This window comes from Heloderma suspectum, chromosome 2, assembly GCF_057233095.1.
Source record: "Heloderma suspectum isolate Gila_16-S chromosome 2, 16-S_ref, whole genome shotgun sequence".
Taxonomy (NCBI): domain Eukaryota; kingdom Metazoa; phylum Chordata; class Lepidosauria; order Squamata; family Helodermatidae; genus Heloderma; species Heloderma suspectum.
Window position 1 is genome coordinate 174,690,334 of NC_139459.1, and position 19,528 is coordinate 174,709,861.

Sequence of the window (19,528 nt, forward strand, 5' to 3'; positions counted from 1 at the left end):
GAGGGGCAAAGGGCGGGGCGAGCCACAATAGCGGCCACGCCCATCCCTCGTCAGAGGCGAGCTGGGCCGGGAGCCGGGCGCGCCTCGCCTCAGTCCCCATTCATCTTCCCCGTCCCCGTTTCTCCCTCCCCTGCCGCGCAGCGCGCGCCCCTCCTCGGTTCCGTTCAAAGATAACCGACAAAAGCTGCAGCCCTGTCGACGCCGACTTGCGAGTATTTCCTGCTGATCCCAGTGGGACTTCCTTCCGCGCAAGCATGCATGGAAGCAGGCCTGCGCCGACGCAGATGGGAAGCCGGGGAGCGGTAGAATGGGAGGCCGGCCGTGGAATCCGGGCCATCTCCTATGCGGCCTGGCCATTCTCCCTCTCCCCGGCTTGCATAGAAGAGGCCCCGGGGTCCGCGGCTGGCTCCAGGATCCCTTCGACCCGTGCACTGTGAGGGAAAGGCCTTCAGAGCGCTTCTTTTTTTTAAAGGCACACCCCTCTGCCATCCTATATTCGAGAAGCTAACTGTCCCAAGAGAATCGAGGAAAACAGCTGAGCCGAGTCAGAATCCTGCTCAGTAGTTCTGAAGACCAGGAGCGGCCTTAACTTTTAAGACAACTTGCAGCCTCCGTCTTATGAATTGAGACTACTTTTCACAGGTGTTATGAAGCTAAATGATAATTTGCTAATCATGCTTAACTTCAGAAAGGTTGGCCTTTGCACTGCTTGCACGTGTAGGAGTCCCTATTAAAGTAGTTGGTACACTTAAGTTCTAACAGGCTCATCTGTGAGGAATCCATAGGTGGGTGCGCACACACACTGGGCAGCTGATGTAAACAATGAGCAAGTTTTCAAGTTACTCAAAACTCATTAGGGGAGACCCCCCCTCAGAAGCTTGCATACTTCTTGAAAGGCTCAACACGCATCCAGGAAGTAGCAGTGAAAACGATCGCTTAACACAAGGTTCTTGAAAAAAACATGCATGACTTTTATGCGTATTTAAACTAACCCATACTATTTTATCAGTACCTGCACTGCATGGATTAGTGTGTTAGCAGGTATGAAATCAGAAGTAATGGCAGGACCTTCTTCCACCATGGTTTGGATACACCCTTGCAAACAACTATAACAGAACACTCCATGTGCAAATAAGATCTACTGCATAGAGATCTTTCATATACTAGATCTTCTGCATATGCATTTACTATATTATCCTTTGCCCTGTGTGGCAATAAAACATTGCATTCCATCAGTCAGAGGAAGTTGACACAGTACACCTATAGCAATTTAAGGCATTTTGAGTGTTTTTCCATCAAATTCAGTCACCTTGCCAAGTTCCCACAAGGCAGGTAACAGAATGCTGGAGATCAAAGCCACACTTAAAGGTGAAATACAGGAAGTGTGATGTACTAAAATGTGTCAAGTAGAAGTGTGAGTTGAAACCTGAACTCTCACCAGTTTTAAGTATTACACAGCAAAACTTTTTCCACAAAAGCTCCTTCTAATAAATGTTAACAGGTGAAATCTTTTGGGGAGCCTCTGTTCAAGAGACAATAGTGCCTCTCACATGTAGGATATGAAACATTACATGCTGGATTCAGATATTCAACCTTCCTCCCCACAAGACATGGATCAGAAGCTATCTGTACCCCTCTAGCAGGCCCAAGGTTTAGCTACTTCCAAAGCAAAGTTATGGAAAGGGGGTAGGTAAAGATCACAGAACAATGCTGGGGGTTTACTAATAATGCAAGGCAGTTCTTTGTACACAAGCCTCTGGCTTTCAGATAACTCTTCCCTCCCATTTGATTCACATCTTCACTGCAGGGACACAGGTGAAGTCTGCAAACAAGCTCAGAGGATGGCAGGCTGGAGATCCCCAATTTCAGGTTCTAGGTGTGACAGCAACAGGGACTATTGCAGTGCTTAATGCAAAAGGGTAGCTTACTTCAGTTGATGTCCCCCTTCATTGTTGCTTACAGCAATAGGAAGATCTTTTTCAGGAGTGATTAGATTTTAATGTGACCCTCCAAATTCACAAGTAGAAAATCAGACATGTAACCACTTATAAAACGTAACTCATGCAAGGGATGCTTAAAGCCCCCAAAGCATTTAGATTTTACCATTAAATATTCTGTACCTCTTGTACTGAAGATGTAGAATGGCAGGAAATACAACACTAAGCCAGCGACTGTTCCATCACAGTTTTATTAGAAGCTATACTATGTTGACAGCTTAAGTCCAAAATGGCATGGGGCATGCAGAATATCTTCTTTCAATACCTGCATTACTCTTAGAGCTTTAGAGCATTGTTATGACTTTATACACATTCGCCTATTGCAGGATTCTTCCCATTACAAACTTAACATGTTTTAACCCCAGCATGGTACATACATATCCCAGCTATGACCCACCATTCTCATACAATTTCAAAAGGTGCTGGTCCACATGAATGGATATCTGCAATTATCAACATTCAGCAAGCTGCTGGGACACTCTTCCCAATTTTCACTTGGATCATTGGTCCAAACTATGATCACTGTGTTAGCTAAATGCCCTTCTGATAAGTAGTTATATTCCAACAGCACTGCATGCAGAACCCAATGGCAGTCCGTAATTGTTCTGTTACATTGCCACGGTGTTACATCAGTCCTGACAGAAGTCAATTCCAGTAGCGCCACCAACCTGATATGGAATGTAAGAAATTGAGTTAGCATACTGAACTAAGACACTGGTTAAGTGCAAAGCAAGTTAACTATTAACACAGCTTGTGCTGAAGGCTTTTGTGCAGAAGTCTTGCCCAAAATGCAAAGCCCCCCTTCAGGTACATCTACACAATTTTCTTTAAACAAACCTGTCAGGCTGAGCTGGTGTCTCCACAAGAGGCATCTTCCTCTTGCCCACTTGTCACGTATTTCAGCAGTTATAGGAAGACCTGAAAAAAGGAACTGCTGGTCAGTTGTTATACAGGCTGCCCCCAGATACCTTAAGACAGGATTTGAGCACAGCAGTGCTAGTTTCTAGTTGCAGGAATCTTAGCTTATTTTTCTACAGCATTTCCCATTGAGCGATTTTTAAAAAAACATTTGCTTCTGTGACATGCCCCAAAATTATTACATCTGTTAGTGCACCAGAAGCATCATATGGAAGATGGGCCACCACTTACCCTACACCACTTGAAAGTGGTGTAGGGTTTCTCCAACCAAGAAACTGTAGGGAAGGAGTTACACTCTGCACATGACCACTGAAATTGAATACCAATTTACTAGCATCAGGCTCTTGTCCTGTCCCTCACAATGGAGGTTTATCTTCCATCTAGTCTTGCATGAGGACCATCTGCTTAAACTGTAGTGGGTATGATACTAAGGGTGACTGAAGACTTGATATTATGCTGAGGGAGAAACCCTGCTTACTTCATAGCATGGATTCAGGATCCCAACTGAAGCAGTCACGGCCTATTCTAGTACTTCATTGCAGGATCAACTGGCCAGTGCTTACTCTTTCAGGACAGAGTAGCCATCATCATCTCTCACCTGCCAAAAAGAAGTCAGTGTCACTTAACACAAGTTCATTCAAATTCTCATTATATTCAGATTATACTGGCCTAACAGGATACTCCAAGCCTAGGTGATGTTGTTCACCTAGCCCTCAGGAGACTCCCCAAGTTAATGATCAGATTTTTTCTCCCATAATTAGATCCTTGTCCAAAACCACATACTAAGAAATGGAAAAGTTGCTTTATGAAGTGGGAACAAAAGCCTCCCACACACCCAAACCATGCTGCACTGGGAAAGACCTTTCCAAGTAACAGTGCGAGGTCCACACAAGGTACGATTACAAGATATTGGACAAAACTGACAGCAGAGACAGCTGGATGAATCTGAGTATTGTTTAGCTGACTGCCTTCCCCTTTTGAAAGTAGGATCTCAAGTCGCAGGAGCCAGGCAGGCCCTCCCCCCAGGATAAAAACATAGTAGCAGATTCAGTCCAAGTTCTCCTGGGGTCCAAGGAGACCCCAGACTTGTCCAGTAAGTTTGTCAAAAGCAAGAACCAGTGGTTTGCTGTAGCCACAAGAATGGAGCTCTGTGGGAGAGAAGATGCAGACATGAGCAAAAGAGTTACCTCGAAATACAGGACTATTTCCACAAATGAACTAGCCAAGAGCAGCTTTCGTCTCACATGGATCGCACTGAAGGAGGCACAACACACTTCGGGGTCTCCAAGGACACTGGCTTCCACACGCTAGCAGAGAATTCTCACAGTGTAAGAACAGGACAGAGCTAACTACAGGTAGGCCCATCTAGGCACCATCATCACTTCAGCCCTAACCCTGAACAAAGCCTCAGGCCCCCCAATTTGAAGAGCTTCCTTCTCCACCAACTCATCTAGCAAAATCAATTTTTTCCAAACCAAGTAGGACACATCCTACTTTTAAGAGTATTTGTACAAGTGAGGCAGGTTCCTTCCCATGTCTTCCTCCCTAGCAACAGCAATACTAAAGTGTGTTACAATTGTAGCAAGAGGTACCAGGCCTTTATTCATTACTTATTTGAACGTTTAGGAGTTGAGACATTACAAAGTCTAGTGTTAGCATACAGCACAAGGTGCATTCCTACCACACAAATTTGTGCTTAGCATCCTGTATCTTGTTCCATCTATGGCAGTATCAACTCCCAAACAGAAATGATTTGCCTTTAAGAATCAAGGCTCAGTTACAGAACTACTTCCCTGGCAAGCTACAAAACCCAAGGTTTTTAGGTACCACTGCGTTAAGGAACTCACTTACATTTGTAATGACTCCAGAGCTATTTCACCACCACCAGTCCCTGGGCTGTGAAACTGTTTCAGCCCCTACCCACTTATGAGTAAACATTTGTTTCCTCAGGATAGCACTGCAATGTTGATACTGACACCTCCAAACATTCTAGGGAATGAGAAGCATTGGCTGATGCAAATTTGAGTTATATTTAGAATCCAAGAGTTGTTTGATACAAAGTTACATAGATACTTGCAAGATGCTTCTACAGATTATGGCATCAGGTCATGCTAGAATATCCCTTAACCAACCAGTTTGAACAGGAGCAGACCAGGTTTTCAATTGATCTGCCCTGTGTTGCCCAGTTTTCCTGTTTTCATCTCACATCAACTTTTTGAAGTACTGGTGTATATCAAACTCATTACCTGGGCAATTTACCCCAAGGTGAGGCCCCAAATGCTTTTTGCTTACTTGCCACTAAGCTATCCAAGTTGTGCGGTGCAATGTGATGTCAAACGTCAAGAGCAGAGAATTGTTTCAGATGGGATTTTAATGGGCTTCGTAAAGCCAAAAACTCAGTACAGGAACTTCCTTATCCACTTCAAATACAATGTCAATTGAATTATGCATGTTTCTTCCAGTAAAAAAAGGACAATATAAACAAACATTTTCAAGAACCTCTCAAAGCATTTAATTCGAGTTCTGGGTTTACTTTACAGTAAAATAGCTTTTACTAATGACCAACGTGAATCATTTAACTCTTTAGTAATACCAAGGTGGTTTGCCTTTGTCACCCTCCCTTGCTATGCTAAGAGTTGAACTTTTAAGTGCATTGCACTTTTCCGAAAAAGTTTGCTCAGCTTCCAGCAGTTTTAAATTGTAGGGCCCTACGTATCAAGTTAAAAGAAACCTTGGATTGAGAAAGCAAGACAAATAAAACTGGATTTCAAAAATGCTTAAAAACCACTCTTGAAAAAAACCAACTCTTGAGCAAAGTCTAAACAGGCCATCTTGCAGAGGAAGCTTTCAGGCTGCATGTGACAAAAGCTATATAGGGGAAGATACAAGTAGGTAACTAAACAAGATTCAGCGAAGCTCCAAAAATCTTTATAAATACGGCCATTGGAAGGACGATCTTGATTCAGGAAGGATTTTTACTCGGTGTGAGCTGAGGACAAGAAGCAGGTACAATCATAAAGGCACAAGCACATGGACATGTTGCAGCATTTCACCACTCCTAGACTTTTTAGATTAGTGTTGCTAGGAATCTCAGGCCCTCCCCCAGTTAGCACTCTTGACAACTTTGCAATTTGAAGTTAAAAAGAGCTCTTTAAGGTCCAACATGCATTTAAGTTACTTATCAGTAATGTGAATGGAGGCCTGCAATGTTTTGATTTGAGTCAGTGGCAGATATGCGGAAAGAACATCTTTGATACTAACAACTCAGTAGGGAGCTGTAGTTTCTGCCGCTACCCAGTGTAAGTCGGAACACTGAAAGTGTAAGGGCATATTGACAAGGCAGCATTTTTAATCCCTTCCCAAGACCCACTTACCTCAGTTGTCATAGTTGTCTCTGTAAGAGCCTCCTGAGGAGTAGCGGTCATTATAGCCTCCCTGACTTCTGAAAACAAAGCACTTGTGTTTTACATCTGCTCAATGAAACTGAACTGTAAAGCAGAGCACTCCACCACAATTACCTGCTGTAGTCCCGAGAACCACTGTAGCCCCCACTTCGGTTGTCGTAGCGTCCACCGTAGCTTCTGTCTCCGCCACCTGTAGTGGAAAAAGTTGTTTCAGTGACAGCTAAACCACCAGCAACCCAACCTTCCCTCCAATGCATGAAAATATTGTCACCATCTCCTTATACTCACCTCGGGAATAGCCACGGCCTCGCCCCCTGCCTCCAAAGTAGCCTCCTCTGGATCCACGGGAAGATTTCCCTGCATGGTCAACTCTGATCTGGCGCCCGTCTACAGACTGATGATGAATAAGTGCTTTAATTATGATGGTCACCTGATTAAACCTTCACAATCTAATTTTTTGGCCTTTACAATTACACAAATTCTGTGCAATCTTCAATATAGAATAGAAAATCAAGACAACTAGTTTCAACTGCTTGAAATTTGAACTTCTGCTACAGAGCCCCTCTGAATTCCTTAATTTTAGGCTATTTCTTCTGTTCCCCAACCCTACATGGACAAGGATGGTGAACTGTCTTCAATCTGAAATCCCCTATCCTGAACTCCTTTTGAAATGTACATGCAATGAGAAGCTAGTCTTATTAGAGCTTGTACATTCCGTATCACACTGAGACACTTTGAAAGTCCCCTTCCTGGTGAAGAGATCAATATTCTTTAAAAACTGGGAATTCTTTTGAGAAACTCAATTAGAGAAAGGAGCCAGGTATTTACAGGTGGGTGGGTGGGTGGGGGAGAGAGAGGGTGAGTAATCCTGAAAAAGCAAGTGGTAGACAACCTGCAAGAGCAACTTGTCTAAAATGTGAAGGGGTTGGTGGAAATGCAGCCTAATTAAAACTGCCTTCCCAACATGGTGTGGTTTTGGACTACAACTTCCAGCATTCCTGACCATTGGCCATGCCAGCAGAAACTAATGGGAGTTGAAGTCCAAAAGATCTGAAGGGCACCAAGGTTGGAGAAGGCTGCAATAACAGCTCCTTGAGAGTACACAGCTAAGGGCTCAGGTCAGCAAGAAGCCTCTGAAAGGAAAAGGGGGAAAAATTATTTATTATGCTTTATGTTTTTATTGTGATGCGATGTAAACGTGCCATACGATATATAAAAAAGGGGCAGAAGTGCCACAGGGATGCAGGTAACCACTCTAACAAGTTAGGACACAGCCGTGAGACTAATATGAACCATGAGCAACTCCAGGAGAGGCAGTTCAGATGGGACCATGGAATGAAGCCCCATACCAGTTTTGTCTTTTACAAACATGGCTGTCTCTCTTCAGCAATACATTGGGTAGGTTGATGGCACTTTATCACTCAACTCTTAAAGAGGCCAAGGACAAGCCTAGTGAGCACATGTTCATTTAGATGACACATGTACACTCTGCAATACCCCTCTCCCATTGTCTATTGGGTTACACATTGCAAGTAAGAAAAAATAGCTTGCTTATGTAATTCTTGTTTAGAGAAAATTTTAAGATCAAAAATCGATACTGCAGTAATTATTTTCATGCCCAGGACCATGTTATCCCTTTGTCTCATGTGTTTAAAGCAGCCACAACACAGCAGGCACGGAGCAATTTCTAAATTTCTCACCTCTCCATTCATGGCTCTCATGGCATCTGACGCATGTTCTGGATTGGCAAAGGTGATAAAGCCAAAGCCTCTTGATCTCTGGGTCTCTTTGTCTTTGATCACAACAACTAGGAACACAAGAGAAAGCAGGAAACGTTATCCAGCTCCTTACACTGAGCTGAAAATCAACTCCCTCCCCTCATCTAACCAAAGATACTTGCCTTCAGAAATGGGACCAAAAGAGCTGAAATGCTGCTCCAGGCCTTGTTCATCAGTATCAAAATTTAGTCCCCCAACAAACAGCTTTCCTTCTTCAGAAGACATGATGGTGTTAGGAGTCTGAAGCACAGAAATACAGAAATAGTACAGATCAGTAACAGGAGATATAGTGTTGAATTATTCCCTTATGAGAGCATGAGGAAAAGCCCCCGTTGTTGTGCTAAAGGAGAATTAGCAAGTGCAGTTGAAGACAACCTAGCACATCAAATTCTTGATACATTTTAAAGGCTATATATCCTTATATATCCTTCCCCACTACTTTCAGTACTGTTGGTCAGACCGTTTCTACGGGGAGTAATCATCTTTCATGGGACGCCACAACGCCTACTTTAACACAACCTGGATGGAGGTTTATGCCGCCTCTTCGAAACTCACAGCGGCAGCCCCCTCAGAATTCGAGTCCGCTCCGAACGAGGGATGTTAGCTTATTCCTCCAAGACGCCACGGAAGACTGTCCCAGACCCCCATTCTTCCGCCCCAAAAGGCGCTGCTCAAGCTATCGCCTCGCTTCCTGCAGCTACCTACAAGCTTTGGTTCACGTCGCCTTAGAGGAGGCGGCCTTAGGACACGCCCCCGCCCCGCTTCCTACCTTACTAGCCAGAAAGCCGAAACTACCAGCTCCCCGGGGCAAGGCAGCGCAAGGCCGCGGCGTGGGGAGAGAGGAAGGAAAGAGCGCTTCTTCCTCCCCGCCTCAAGGCCGGCCTCCATTTCCCCGCCTCAAGCGCCATCTTGTTAACCCCCAGCTCAGACAAGAGGGGCATCAGGAGAGCCAAAGATGGCGGCGGCTGCATGGCCTCGCGCCCTGCGCGCGGAATTCTTCGCGCGCACCCGATGGAGCCGCTTCACCCCTTCTTCTTCCTCCTCCTCCTCCTCCCGCTCCCACTCCACACACTACAGAACCCCTCCACACATGCGCGCACTTCCTTTCGCAGCTCGAGGAACAGCGCGGATCCTCGCCGCATGCGCACACCACTCGCACCCTGAAGGCCGCCCCAAGAACGCGCGTGCGCTTTCAAGCCGCGTTGGAGCGCTCGCGCCCCCTTCCCTCTTTCCTTACGCCGTCACTATCAAAGAACGGCTGCCGCCATCACTTTCGCACGAGACTTAGCAGCAAGATTCAAAGAACCCTTCACCGCCGCAACAACAAAAGCCAAAGCCCGCTATTTCTAGCTTACCAAGAGATGTTTTCCGGGCTGGAGCAGCTGAAAATGCGGCCGAGGCACCGCCCGCTCGACGCTTATATGGAGGCCCGCCCACCACATGTGATCACGTGACGTCCGCCGTGCCTTTCTATGGGCATAGGTGACTACGCATGCGCCCCTGAATAGACGCGGCTCTGAGACGCTAGAGCGTTCACTGGGACATCCGGGTATTTAGTCAGCTTTCTCCCTCCAAAAAGATGTGTAGCATCCGGGTCCTTCCTGCGCTCATACAGGCTTCCGCCTTATCATCACCAATTTCTCACAAAGAGAAATATATATTTTAATTATGTTCCGCACAGCCCTCACTTCCGGTTCCGATTGGATTTCTCTGTATGCGGTCCAGGAGAGGTGGAAATGCATATGGAGGAGGAAAAACGAGAATGTAAATAAAACAGAGTCTCCCTCCCTTTGAAATAATCACAATTTAGCTCTCTGGGGGGGGGGGGCATCTTCCTTGGCAGTTGGAAGAAGGGGGGAAGAAGGTGGGGGATGGCGCTCAGGGGAAAAAGGATACTTGGGCTGATCTGGGTATGGGAAGGAAGACAAAACAGGGAACTTAAAAGCAGGCATTTGGCAGACGTTCTTAATTTGTTTTGTTTTAATTGAGAGTTACAAAGAAGTTTGGAAATTCAATGATCCTCTCCCTTTCCCCTTCCAAGCAATGCATTTGGCCCGCTAGTCAAACCGCCCGTTCTGCCAGAAAGACGCGAAAGGAGAGCTTGTAATTAATTGTTGGGCAATCAGAAGGAAACAAAAAGAGAAGTGCGTATCCGGCCAGAAAAGGGAAAGGATCCTGTTGAACAGATAAAAGATCTGCCTTTCCAGAAAAGAAAGGTGTCCGCCCTATTTAACTTTTTAATTATTTATTTATTGGCACGATTGTTTCAAAGCACTGCAACGCAAGGGAGCCTCTGCCAGCAGCGTGATCCTATCTATACGTGTCAACTCAAATGGAAACCCCATCGAGATCACACACAATAGGGAGTAAGCCTCATTGGACACAGGGGGAATTCCTTCCGAGTAAATGTGCATAGGCTTGAGCTATTACTTGACTTCTTCTGTCAATTTCCTATGTATTTGTCTCCTCCGTGAAAGATTCTACCAGCCGCAAAGGGAAACAGAACCGCCGCTATGCAACCATTAAAACGGGTCTTTTTGTATTCCGAATTTAAAACGACAACCGGGACCTATTCAATTCCTACCCGCGTTACGTGACCATCTTGAGATTTACAGCAGAGAGCCGCTTTTAGGAGGGTGCTGCTGCGCAGGAGTTTCGCCACACGCACCCACCTCCCCTTGCGATGCCATACTGCCTGATTCCACGCACGTTTGCTTGGGGCCAGATCGGACATTACTTTAAATCTGTGTCTAGCAGCCCGCCTTTTTTCTTTACTCTAGAGTAGCTATAGAGGTGCCGATCCGGGTTAGGATCTTAGCGTGGCAGGTGGGTGAGGGGTTATGATCCCTATCGGGCCCCCAGCACTTACTGTAGAGTAAAAAAGGCGTGCTTGCTGGACACGGATTTAAAGTAATCTTTCTTTTGGCCCTTAGAAGCAAGTCCTACTGGAAAAAACGGGGTTTGCTCAGTCAGTTCAGGACTGCAACCCTGTGAGCTGTTCCACTGAGGTTTTCTCTTACCCCCGAGTAAATGTACATAAAGGAATAAACCCCATTGAACACAGCGGAAATCCCTTCCGAGTGAACATGCATGAGATTGCAGGGTAAAACTGTTTTAAGTTTTTAAGATGCCACAATACTTTTTGTGTGTTTGCTGTAGTGGACTTAAATGGGTAGCCCTCCCATCAGCCATAGCCAGAGATGAGGGATGATGGGAGTTGTAGGCCAAAACATCTGGAGGGCCTCAAGTTGCCTACCCCTGGCAGCCTTGGAAAGGGCTTTATCTTCCCACAGAGTGGGGATGGCAGAGGTGCACAGCTCATAAAAATATAACACAGATGTGACAATAGGGGTGCTTTTGTGTAGTCAACATCCCGTAATCTCGCACCAAGGACCACTGTTTGAGCCCCCACCCCTTCTGCATACTGTTACCCATCACTGAAGGTTCTTCTCCATCTGTTATATGCTGTATTTACACTGGAAAAAAATGGCACCAGTTTAAAAAATGTTTGCTGTTTTGGGGTACAGCAGAAACAGAATTGCCTTACTACATGTTATCAACAGTCCACAATTATTTTCAGGCCACTAAGTATATGAAATGGCAGGCTGTGCACCACACAATTTGTTCATGTGCAGATTTTTAGAAGCAGGCCCACTTGAGATCAGGAGCATGCGTTTCAACAGTTTCTATTTACAAGGGGCAGTCCTTATTTTTCTCATACCTGTTCCTGGAAAATACACTGTCCATATTTTGCCTTTGGGGGATGGCTTTGCAAAATTGTATTAATATGCACGCACACATGCACACACTTCAAATTTTATCTCCCCCCAACTCCAAAATATCTAGAAGTTAATAGTGCAAATCTGACGTATGTCTAGTCAGAAGTAAACCCCACTGAGTTCAATGGGACTTAATCCCAGGTAACTGTGCATAGGATTGCAGTCGAATAGTACTTTCCTATATATGTCTACCCAGATGTAAGTCCCCTTAAGTTAAATGGAGCTTACTCCCAGTTACGTGGGTGTGGGATTGCAGTCTAAATCTCTAAGTAGGTAGGTGGATGTATCTGGACATGCATTCATTTAAGGTGCATGCATGCAAATGCATATATATATATAGACATAAAATCCCAGTGCACTGCTTTCCTTCCATCTTTTCCCTCCTCAGATAATTGATGTTGATGCTGAATGTGTTTCAGTTGCAGTAGAGCTGTAATATGAACCAGATCTATTGTGACATTAAGCATTCCTCAAAACACTACTGTTGTTCGTTTTTTTAAAAATGAAACCCCCCAAACTGACATAGCCTGCTTTGTTGTTTCAGAAGTCTGGTTAATGGGCAGGATCACCCTGAGGCAGTGACTAAGTTTGGACAACATGCCATGGTTGTAGGTTATTTAACCCATGACAAGCCATAGCACCTGCAGGCGTCAGGTTGCATATACAGCCCCCACTCGGGGGTTGTCATATTGTGCGAACACGGCGAGCATGGGTTATGCCTTGTGTAACCCTAAAACTATGGGGGGGTTACATATTCAAAGTGGTGGCCACACGTGCCCCACATGCACCGCAGCCACACTGTGGGTGGGCTGTCGTGTTGTGCAAACAACCACAGTGATTCACGGTGTTACACTTGAGGTGTGCCGCTAATACATAAGAGTGTCCCTAGTTTCATTTGTGAAATGTTGGAGGGTATACAAACCCACCCACCCTACTCAGATCTTTAACTTCAATACTTGCAGGGGTGAAGTGGAAGAGAAGCTGAAGCTGAAAAATGATCCAGCCTTCCCCAACCTTGTGCCTTCCAGATGTGCTAGATTACATCTCTCATCTTCCCCAGCCAGTATGGCACATGGTTTTTGGACTGCATCCTGGGAAATACAGGTATGCAAGATTTCCCCTTGTTTCTTTTTAAAATTAAAGATTGCATTCATTTCATTATTCATTTGTACAAATCACATTTGTTACATTTATGTTTGTTTCGCTATTCACACTTGTCTTTGTATCTTTTGTGTTTGGGGGGGGGGTGTTCTCCACCCTCCCATTTTTGTTGCTATTGCCTGTGCAGTGGTGGCAGCAGAGCTGATTTTGGCATTTCTTCCTGGCAGTCACCATCCCCACTCCAATATCCCAGCCATTGCAAAAGAAAACAGGTATCTGCCACCCACAAAATGGTGACCCCTGCAGGCAGCTGACACTCTTTTTTTGTTTTGTCAGAATGCCCTGGAAAGATGCAACATCTGGGGTATTCTAGGAAAAGAAATGGCAGCTACCAAGAACGCCTGTTGAATTCAGCACCTGCCACCATCAGTGCTGCTAGAGATACGTAATCCCCAGCCCTGAAAGATACGAATGGGAGTTTAAAAACACACACACATCCATTTGTACCTCTGTGCATTCATCTCAGAACAACCGAAAACTGAAGTGATTGGATGCTATTTGGTTCAGTTTGTCATTCTGCCTGAAACAAATGCACAGCCCTACCAGGAGTCCTTGAGGTTCATTAGTCAGGGGTTCCTCAACACGACCAGCAATGGTGGGCAAGCTTTCCTGAAAGACAGCTTGCCCACCATTCCTGATATGTGGGCAAGCTGTCTTTCAGGAAAGTTTGGCCATCATTGTCAGTTGCTGTGCAGACACTGAGGAGTTTGGGGGTTGTTCTAGGTTGCATTCTAGGTTATTCATGTGGGGGGAATAAGGCTTAACAGGCCTGACCAGCATTTTGTGTGAGCTGAATGCACAGTCTAGAATCCTCTGAGAGAAGCAGAGGAGTTCTGTGGCAAATGTGCAGGCATTCCTCAGCAGATAAGTTGACATGGAGTTGCCAGAGGTAGCTATGTGTTGCCTTGTGAGTGGTAGTGGTTTCATCTGCCCTATATGCCAGTGGTCCTCAACCTTTTTGGGCCAGTGAGCACATCTGGAATTTTGAGAGAGTCACATGAGCACTCTCACAAAATGGCTGCCATGGGGAGGGCACCATTCATAAAATGGCTGCTGTGGTTGGTGCAGCCAGTCACGCGCATTTCCCAGAAAGCAAAGTGGCAAGACTAAAAGAAAAGTAACTTTCCCAAGTTCCTAAGTACAAGGCAGAGGTGGGGTCTGAGCTCCAAAACACAAATACACTCTTTTCAAGCCAAATAAAGATGTCAGAGGAGGGTATCGTTTCATTTTGCAGCCTGCCAGCCTCCCAGTTAATTTTTTAATTTAAAAAAATTATAAGAAAAAATAAAAGTCAGGAGGGGCAGGGAGCCTGGTAGATGCCCAGAGAGATCTCTGTGGGGACATCGGTGGCCAGGGGCACTACGTTGGAGATCCTAGCTGTACACCCTTACTCCAAAGTTCATCACTGGTAGAGTCAAGCCCATGAAGCATAACTGTTCATTGAAAACCCGGCTGATAGAATAAACAAGACAATGAGATACATCTTTGGGTAGCTTTATGACCATCTCCCCTGTGCTGTGTTGCTGGATCCTACTCATTCCCTGCAGGCAAAGAGCTGTTAGTTCCAGTGAGTGCTAGGGTCGAGATTCAGAGAGATCATGGCAGGTGGTGGAGCAGCTGTGGGGGAACCAATGGTACGCAATGGGCTGTACCAGTCTTCATGCGTACGGGAGGTTTGAGGGTGGTGGGAAACGGGGCAAGGGAACTGGGCAGAGGTCCCAGAGGGAGGCGGGGGTGGCAGAGTGTAGGTGGAAGGGAAGCGGGGCAGGTGATGTGACCCAAGGGTGGGGGGATATTGGTATTGTCGGGGTGGAGTTGCAGGCATGGGACAGGCAGAGAAGACGCTGGGGCTGCCTGGTTTCAGCAGGGTCCGTTCCTGCTTTCGTTGCTTTGCCCGCCTGTTCTGGAACCAAACCTGTCAAGGATAGAGAAAATGCATATTGTGAATGATATGCCTAGGGCAAGGTATTTTAACAGGTTTGGTTACATAACAGAACAGAATTGTCCCTGACAAAAATATAAGTTGGCCATCCCAGCCTTACGGGATTACCAAGAATATGCCCATGAGCAGGAAGGAGCTGAGATGGACATCAGCAGAAGGCCAGAAATTCGGTGATAAGTTTGTAGGGAGTATTGGGTTGGACAAATTATACTTTGTTTAGAAAAATATACAACAGGAATCATGGACACAACCAACAAAAGGCAGTGTTGGTATTGCTCATTTATGAATATGGACTTGAGCACGCTCCGGGAGAGAGCGCAGGACAGGAAGGCCTGGCATGCTGTGGTCCATGGGGTCACGAAGAGTCGGACACGACTGAACGACTGAACAACAATGTTGCAGGTAGATAGAACTGAATTGTGGGAAATGTGAGGGGCCAAGCAGGGTTTCTTAGAAACTGCCCGCATTTTGCACACTCAGCTGGTTCTTTGGCAAATAGTTTTGTAAAAATCAGGGGGGGAAATGTCATTGGCTGCCAACACTCCAAATAGGCTTTTCATTTTATCCTCTTTGGAGGTGTCTCAGTTTCTCATAGAGGACCAAGATATCGCTTTACCAGTAACTCATGAGCATTTAAGTGTAAATAGATGCCAGCCGTCAAATCCGTAGGCCCATTAATGCGGTTAATAAGATACTGGTTTATTGCTAGGAAATTAATTCAGTTGGAATTCAGAACATCAGAGGAAAGAATGTGGTTCCCAACTTGGCTAAAAAGAAAACTTTTTTTGTCCTATGATGATATAAAGCAGAGTGTTGAATCGCGGGCCTTTGGGCCAATCCAGCCTGCCTGGAGGGCCAATCCCAATCCAGATGGCCTCAGCCCCTTCCCCTGGCCCCACCCCTTTTCCCTCAATGACCAATCGTTTGGTGATTTCCTGACTTTTGTGCAGTTTTCCCCCATTAGAAAAGGTTGAAATGAGGCTCTCCTAAGTCTTAGTTACTAGCAGGAAGAGCTCTAAGCTACAATAGGCTGGTATTCTTGGCCCCGCCCCTTTTGCCTTTGGCCCTGCCCACCACTGGAATGGGGCCCCTTGGAGCTTCTCCAAAATGGCCTTGTGCAGGCCATTTTTAATTAGTCCCATGTTCTCTGGGCTCTATGGATCAGGTACCTGAATGCGAGCCTCATTGAGTTTGGTAGCCCTGGCCAGCTCCTCCCGGCAGTAAATGTCAGGGTAGTGATTTTTTGCAAATGCTTCCTCCAGCTGGTCCAGCTGGTCCTGGCTGAAGGTAGTCCGGTGCCGTCGACGGGTGGGGGTGGCAGCTGTGTGCAGGCTGGAAGGGGCAGAGGGAGAGAGCAATGAGCCCCCTGCCAGTCCCGGTAGATTGGGAAACTTCTTGTAGAGGGGAACTTCAATATCTGAAAGGAAACAAGGGGATCCACTGATACCTCTGTGTTCTGACACCAAAGTTACCTATATCCACATTTTGAGATTTCCGTAATCTCGGACCTAACCATTCCATCCCACCCTAGCTTTACTCATCCTTTTTCTCCCTGGTTGTATCTTGAAGGGTCTCTGGTAATGTCGGAACACCGTTATGTGATGTCAAGAATGTGCTCTGTGCATGTACTCTGTGCTTTAAAAAAAAAAAAATCTGTATCAAGAAAAGTTAAATCCTGCAACCTATATAAATTATATAAACTAAGGTAGCTTGCATATATTTGCTAATTTCTTACATTTTATGCTGGTTTTTTTCTGGTCAGGCATGCACGATACTGGATTCTTGCTCTTTGACTACTGGAAAGCCTGTTTAGCCCCTTCTGCCTGCCTTCTGAGTTTTTACCAGCTATGGCCTACATACTTTCCATACTATCTGCACAGCCTTAAGGACCAGAAACTTGATTTAAAAAGCAAAAAATGGGGGCGGGGGGGGAGAAAGCTGTTTCTTAGGATGCTGAATGCTGTGCCTGATATACGATTTTATGATTCTGTGCTGGTACAATGTAACTGCAGAATGTGCATAGTCTTGGAAACACAACCTTTTTGGCCCCAAAGGCTGCATGTGATGTTGGCTCAGGGGTCAGGCCTGCATCCCCATTTGCGTACACACTTCAGTGGTCCTGATGCAGACTGCTCCTTCCTCACTGCTAGCAGCAGTAGCAGGGAAAGAGTGATCTGTATGAGGTTCTGTGGGGAAGGGAGTGGAGACCCTCCCCAGCATTGTTCTTTCCTCACTGCTGCTACTGGTGAGGAAAGAATTATCTGCAATTTGTTTTCCTTTGAGGCCACAAAAGGACTAGCATACAGTAGCTGTGTGTGGGCAAGCTGGCTGGCAAAACATTATTTGGGGCTATTAACTTTAGTGGGCCTGTTTGCAAAGTTGGGTGAAATGCCACGTGGAGTGGCCATTTGCATTTGTTTGTTTCTTTATTCCTTATAAAATCTGACAGCCTGCAAACTAATCCAACGGGTCTGCTGCTTCCCACACTGTTTTCACAGCACTGGAAGCCTCTCATGGACCACTTCCATCAGGTCCGTCTCCAGATTTAAGGATGGGGGATGTCCCTGGGCAAGGTGCTCACAATGGTCTCCCCAGCAGAATCCCACCTACTTACCGGTTAACAGGGAGGGGCTTCGGTGGGCTCGCTCAGCTCACATGTACTGGCCAGCACTGCCCTGGTAATGACACCAGCCTATCCTCCAGACTCCAGTGTGTGTATGTTGGGGGGCAGTATCCTTAACAGAGTGACACCAGCCGGGAGTTCCACTTGGTGCTACTGCCTGGCCACCCTGGCTGCCCAGCAGGGATCTGAAAGGTGGCCCAGCTGCAACTGCACCGAGGGGAGCTCTAGGACTGCTCGGTGTGCGTGTGGTAGCTGGCGCCATGCTGTTTATGACACTAGCCCCTCCCCAACGTGCATATGGGGGCCACTACACGTATGCTGAGCTCTGGTCAGAACAGCCACCACCCAGCCAAACGACGTCAGCTGCGATGGCGGCCTCAGCAGCCCGGCAGAAGTGGTGAGCCCTTCCAGGCTCCTGGCATTTATCCCACCATGCTGGGTGCTGCTGTCAGGCCTGACTCCCATTTTTGGGCCACAGGAAGGGCTAAAACACAGCAACCTGAGGAGCCAAGAGCAGAGCTGTTCTCTTGGCTCCTCAGCAGGCCCCACATCAACACGTGGCATTCCAGGGCAGTTGCTGGGGTCCCAATGTCCCAGCAGGGCCCACCAGCACTGACACCTGCCCTGGGCCTTCAGCAGAGGGCAGTGAGCCTCCATTTTGATTCCCCCAATGCTCTGGAGTGGCAGTGTGTTTGGCAGTCTGAGGTATTGTGGGAAATTAAAATGACAGCTCCCAGCCACCCTCGGAGTGCCATTGCTGCCACTGCCAGGTAAACTTGGGAGAGGCCATTGACGTAAGAAGGGGCCTACCCAGAAGGCACTTTTCTCAGAGCCCTCTCAAACCTGGAGCCAGCTGTGGTCCTCAGTATATTCCGGGACATCCCTGTGCAGAATTGCAGCCCCAGCCCGTGGGACAAGAGGGTCCGTGTGGTAGACTATATCCCACCCTCCCATGATCTAGGCATAGCCTCTTCTCCTTGTTTTGTTAGGGTGCAATCCTATGCATGTTTTGACAGAAAAAAGCCCTACAACTCCCAGCATTCCCCCTGTCTGGGGAATGCTGGGAGTTGTAGGAATTTTTTCTGTCAAAACATGCATAGGATTGCACCCTTAAGGTCTTGCTACATATGGCACACAAATACATGTAACATTACCCTAATGGCTGTTTTTAAAAACAAAAAAGAAAAGAAAAGCAGCCATGGGAGAAGGCAACTGTGAGCAGAGGCGTGGTATGGGTGGGCAGGGAGGAATGGGACACTTAATCCTTTCCCCATTGCCTGTTTTTCTGCTTCGAATTGGTGTGGTGTAGTGGTTAGAGTGTTGGACACGGGAGACCTGGGTTCTAGTCCCCACTTGAACGTGAAGTTCACTGAGTGACTTTGGGCCAGTCAGTCACTGATTCTCAGCCTAACCTACCTCAGGGGTTGTTGTGAGGATAAAATGGAGAGGAGGAGAACAGTGTAAGCCATCTTGGGTTCCTTACAAAAGGAAAAAAGGTGGGATATAAATGTAATAATAATAAATAAAATAAAGGGAAGATAAATAAATTGCGCCAAAGTCATTGCCCCCTCTACACTCAAGGGTTCCAAATGCTTCTTTGGGAGCTAAATGTGGACTAGGGAACCCTGCAAAGGGGAGGGGGAAGTAGCAGTGCATGTATATGGAGCAGAGATGCAGCAGGTGGAGGAAAGAGAATAGCAGCACCCTTGCCCCCTACCGCTACTCGCTGTCAAATCATCCCTCCTAAAGCTACTTTTCCTTTAGAAAAAGAAGAAAAAAAGATGAAGGCCAGAAGGAGTTCCATTACATGTGTTTGCATGCCACCTGTAGTTTGGACCTTAGAGAGCAGGTGAAAGGAGTTGTAATTTGGAAAACCATTGAAAGAAGGAACACATTTGATGGGTCCTCTTCCCTGCCTTCACATAC

At 46.4% G+C, this 19,528-nt stretch overlaps 2 protein-coding genes across 13 annotated transcripts in view; one reads left to right on the plus strand and one right to left on the minus strand.

Annotated features, from left to right (window-relative positions):
- Positions 1-2,172: 2,172 nt before the first annotated feature.
- On the minus strand, positions 2,173-9,490 carry LOC146353332 (RNA-binding protein 3-like). 10 transcript variants are annotated; one of them, XR_014788044.1, is made up of 9 exons: positions 9,453-9,490; positions 8,220-8,337; positions 8,020-8,126; positions 6,608-6,713; positions 6,434-6,509; positions 6,290-6,354; positions 3,394-3,513; positions 2,835-2,915; positions 2,173-2,665 (listed from the first exon to the last, which is right to left on the minus strand). XR_014788044.1 is itself a non-coding variant. In XM_084836261.1 (7 exons), exons 2-6 carry the CDS (start codon positions 8,320-8,322, stop codon positions 6,291-6,293), a joined length of 456 nt encoding a protein of 151 aa, XP_084692387.1. In that variant the 5' UTR covers positions 8,323-8,337; positions 9,453-9,490; the 3' UTR covers positions 5,269-5,904; position 6,290. The 10 variants fall into 10 exon arrangements, 4 of the variants coding, with proteins under 4 accessions (XP_084692387.1, XP_084692385.1, XP_084692389.1 ...); XR_014788045.1 differs by having other exon boundaries at positions 2,835-2,928; XR_014788042.1 differs by having other exon boundaries at positions 6,290-6,357.
- A 296-nt stretch (positions 9,491-9,786) lies between these two features.
- LOC146353333 (lysozyme C, milk isozyme-like) overlaps positions 9,787-19,528 on the plus strand; it is a 31,752-nt gene continuing 22,010 nt past the window's right edge. For 2 of the 3 annotated variants that reach the window (XM_084836257.1, XM_084836256.1), the window contains exons 1-2: positions 9,787-9,861; positions 12,839-12,980. In XM_084836257.1, coding sequence (XP_084692383.1) covers positions 12,871-12,980 — 110 coding nt within the window. In that variant the 5' untranslated portion in view covers positions 9,787-9,861; positions 12,839-12,870. Of the gene's footprint in view, positions 9,862-9,916; positions 10,314-12,838; positions 12,981-19,528 lie in introns of those variants that run through there. The other variant, XM_084836258.1, reaches the window with a different exon arrangement.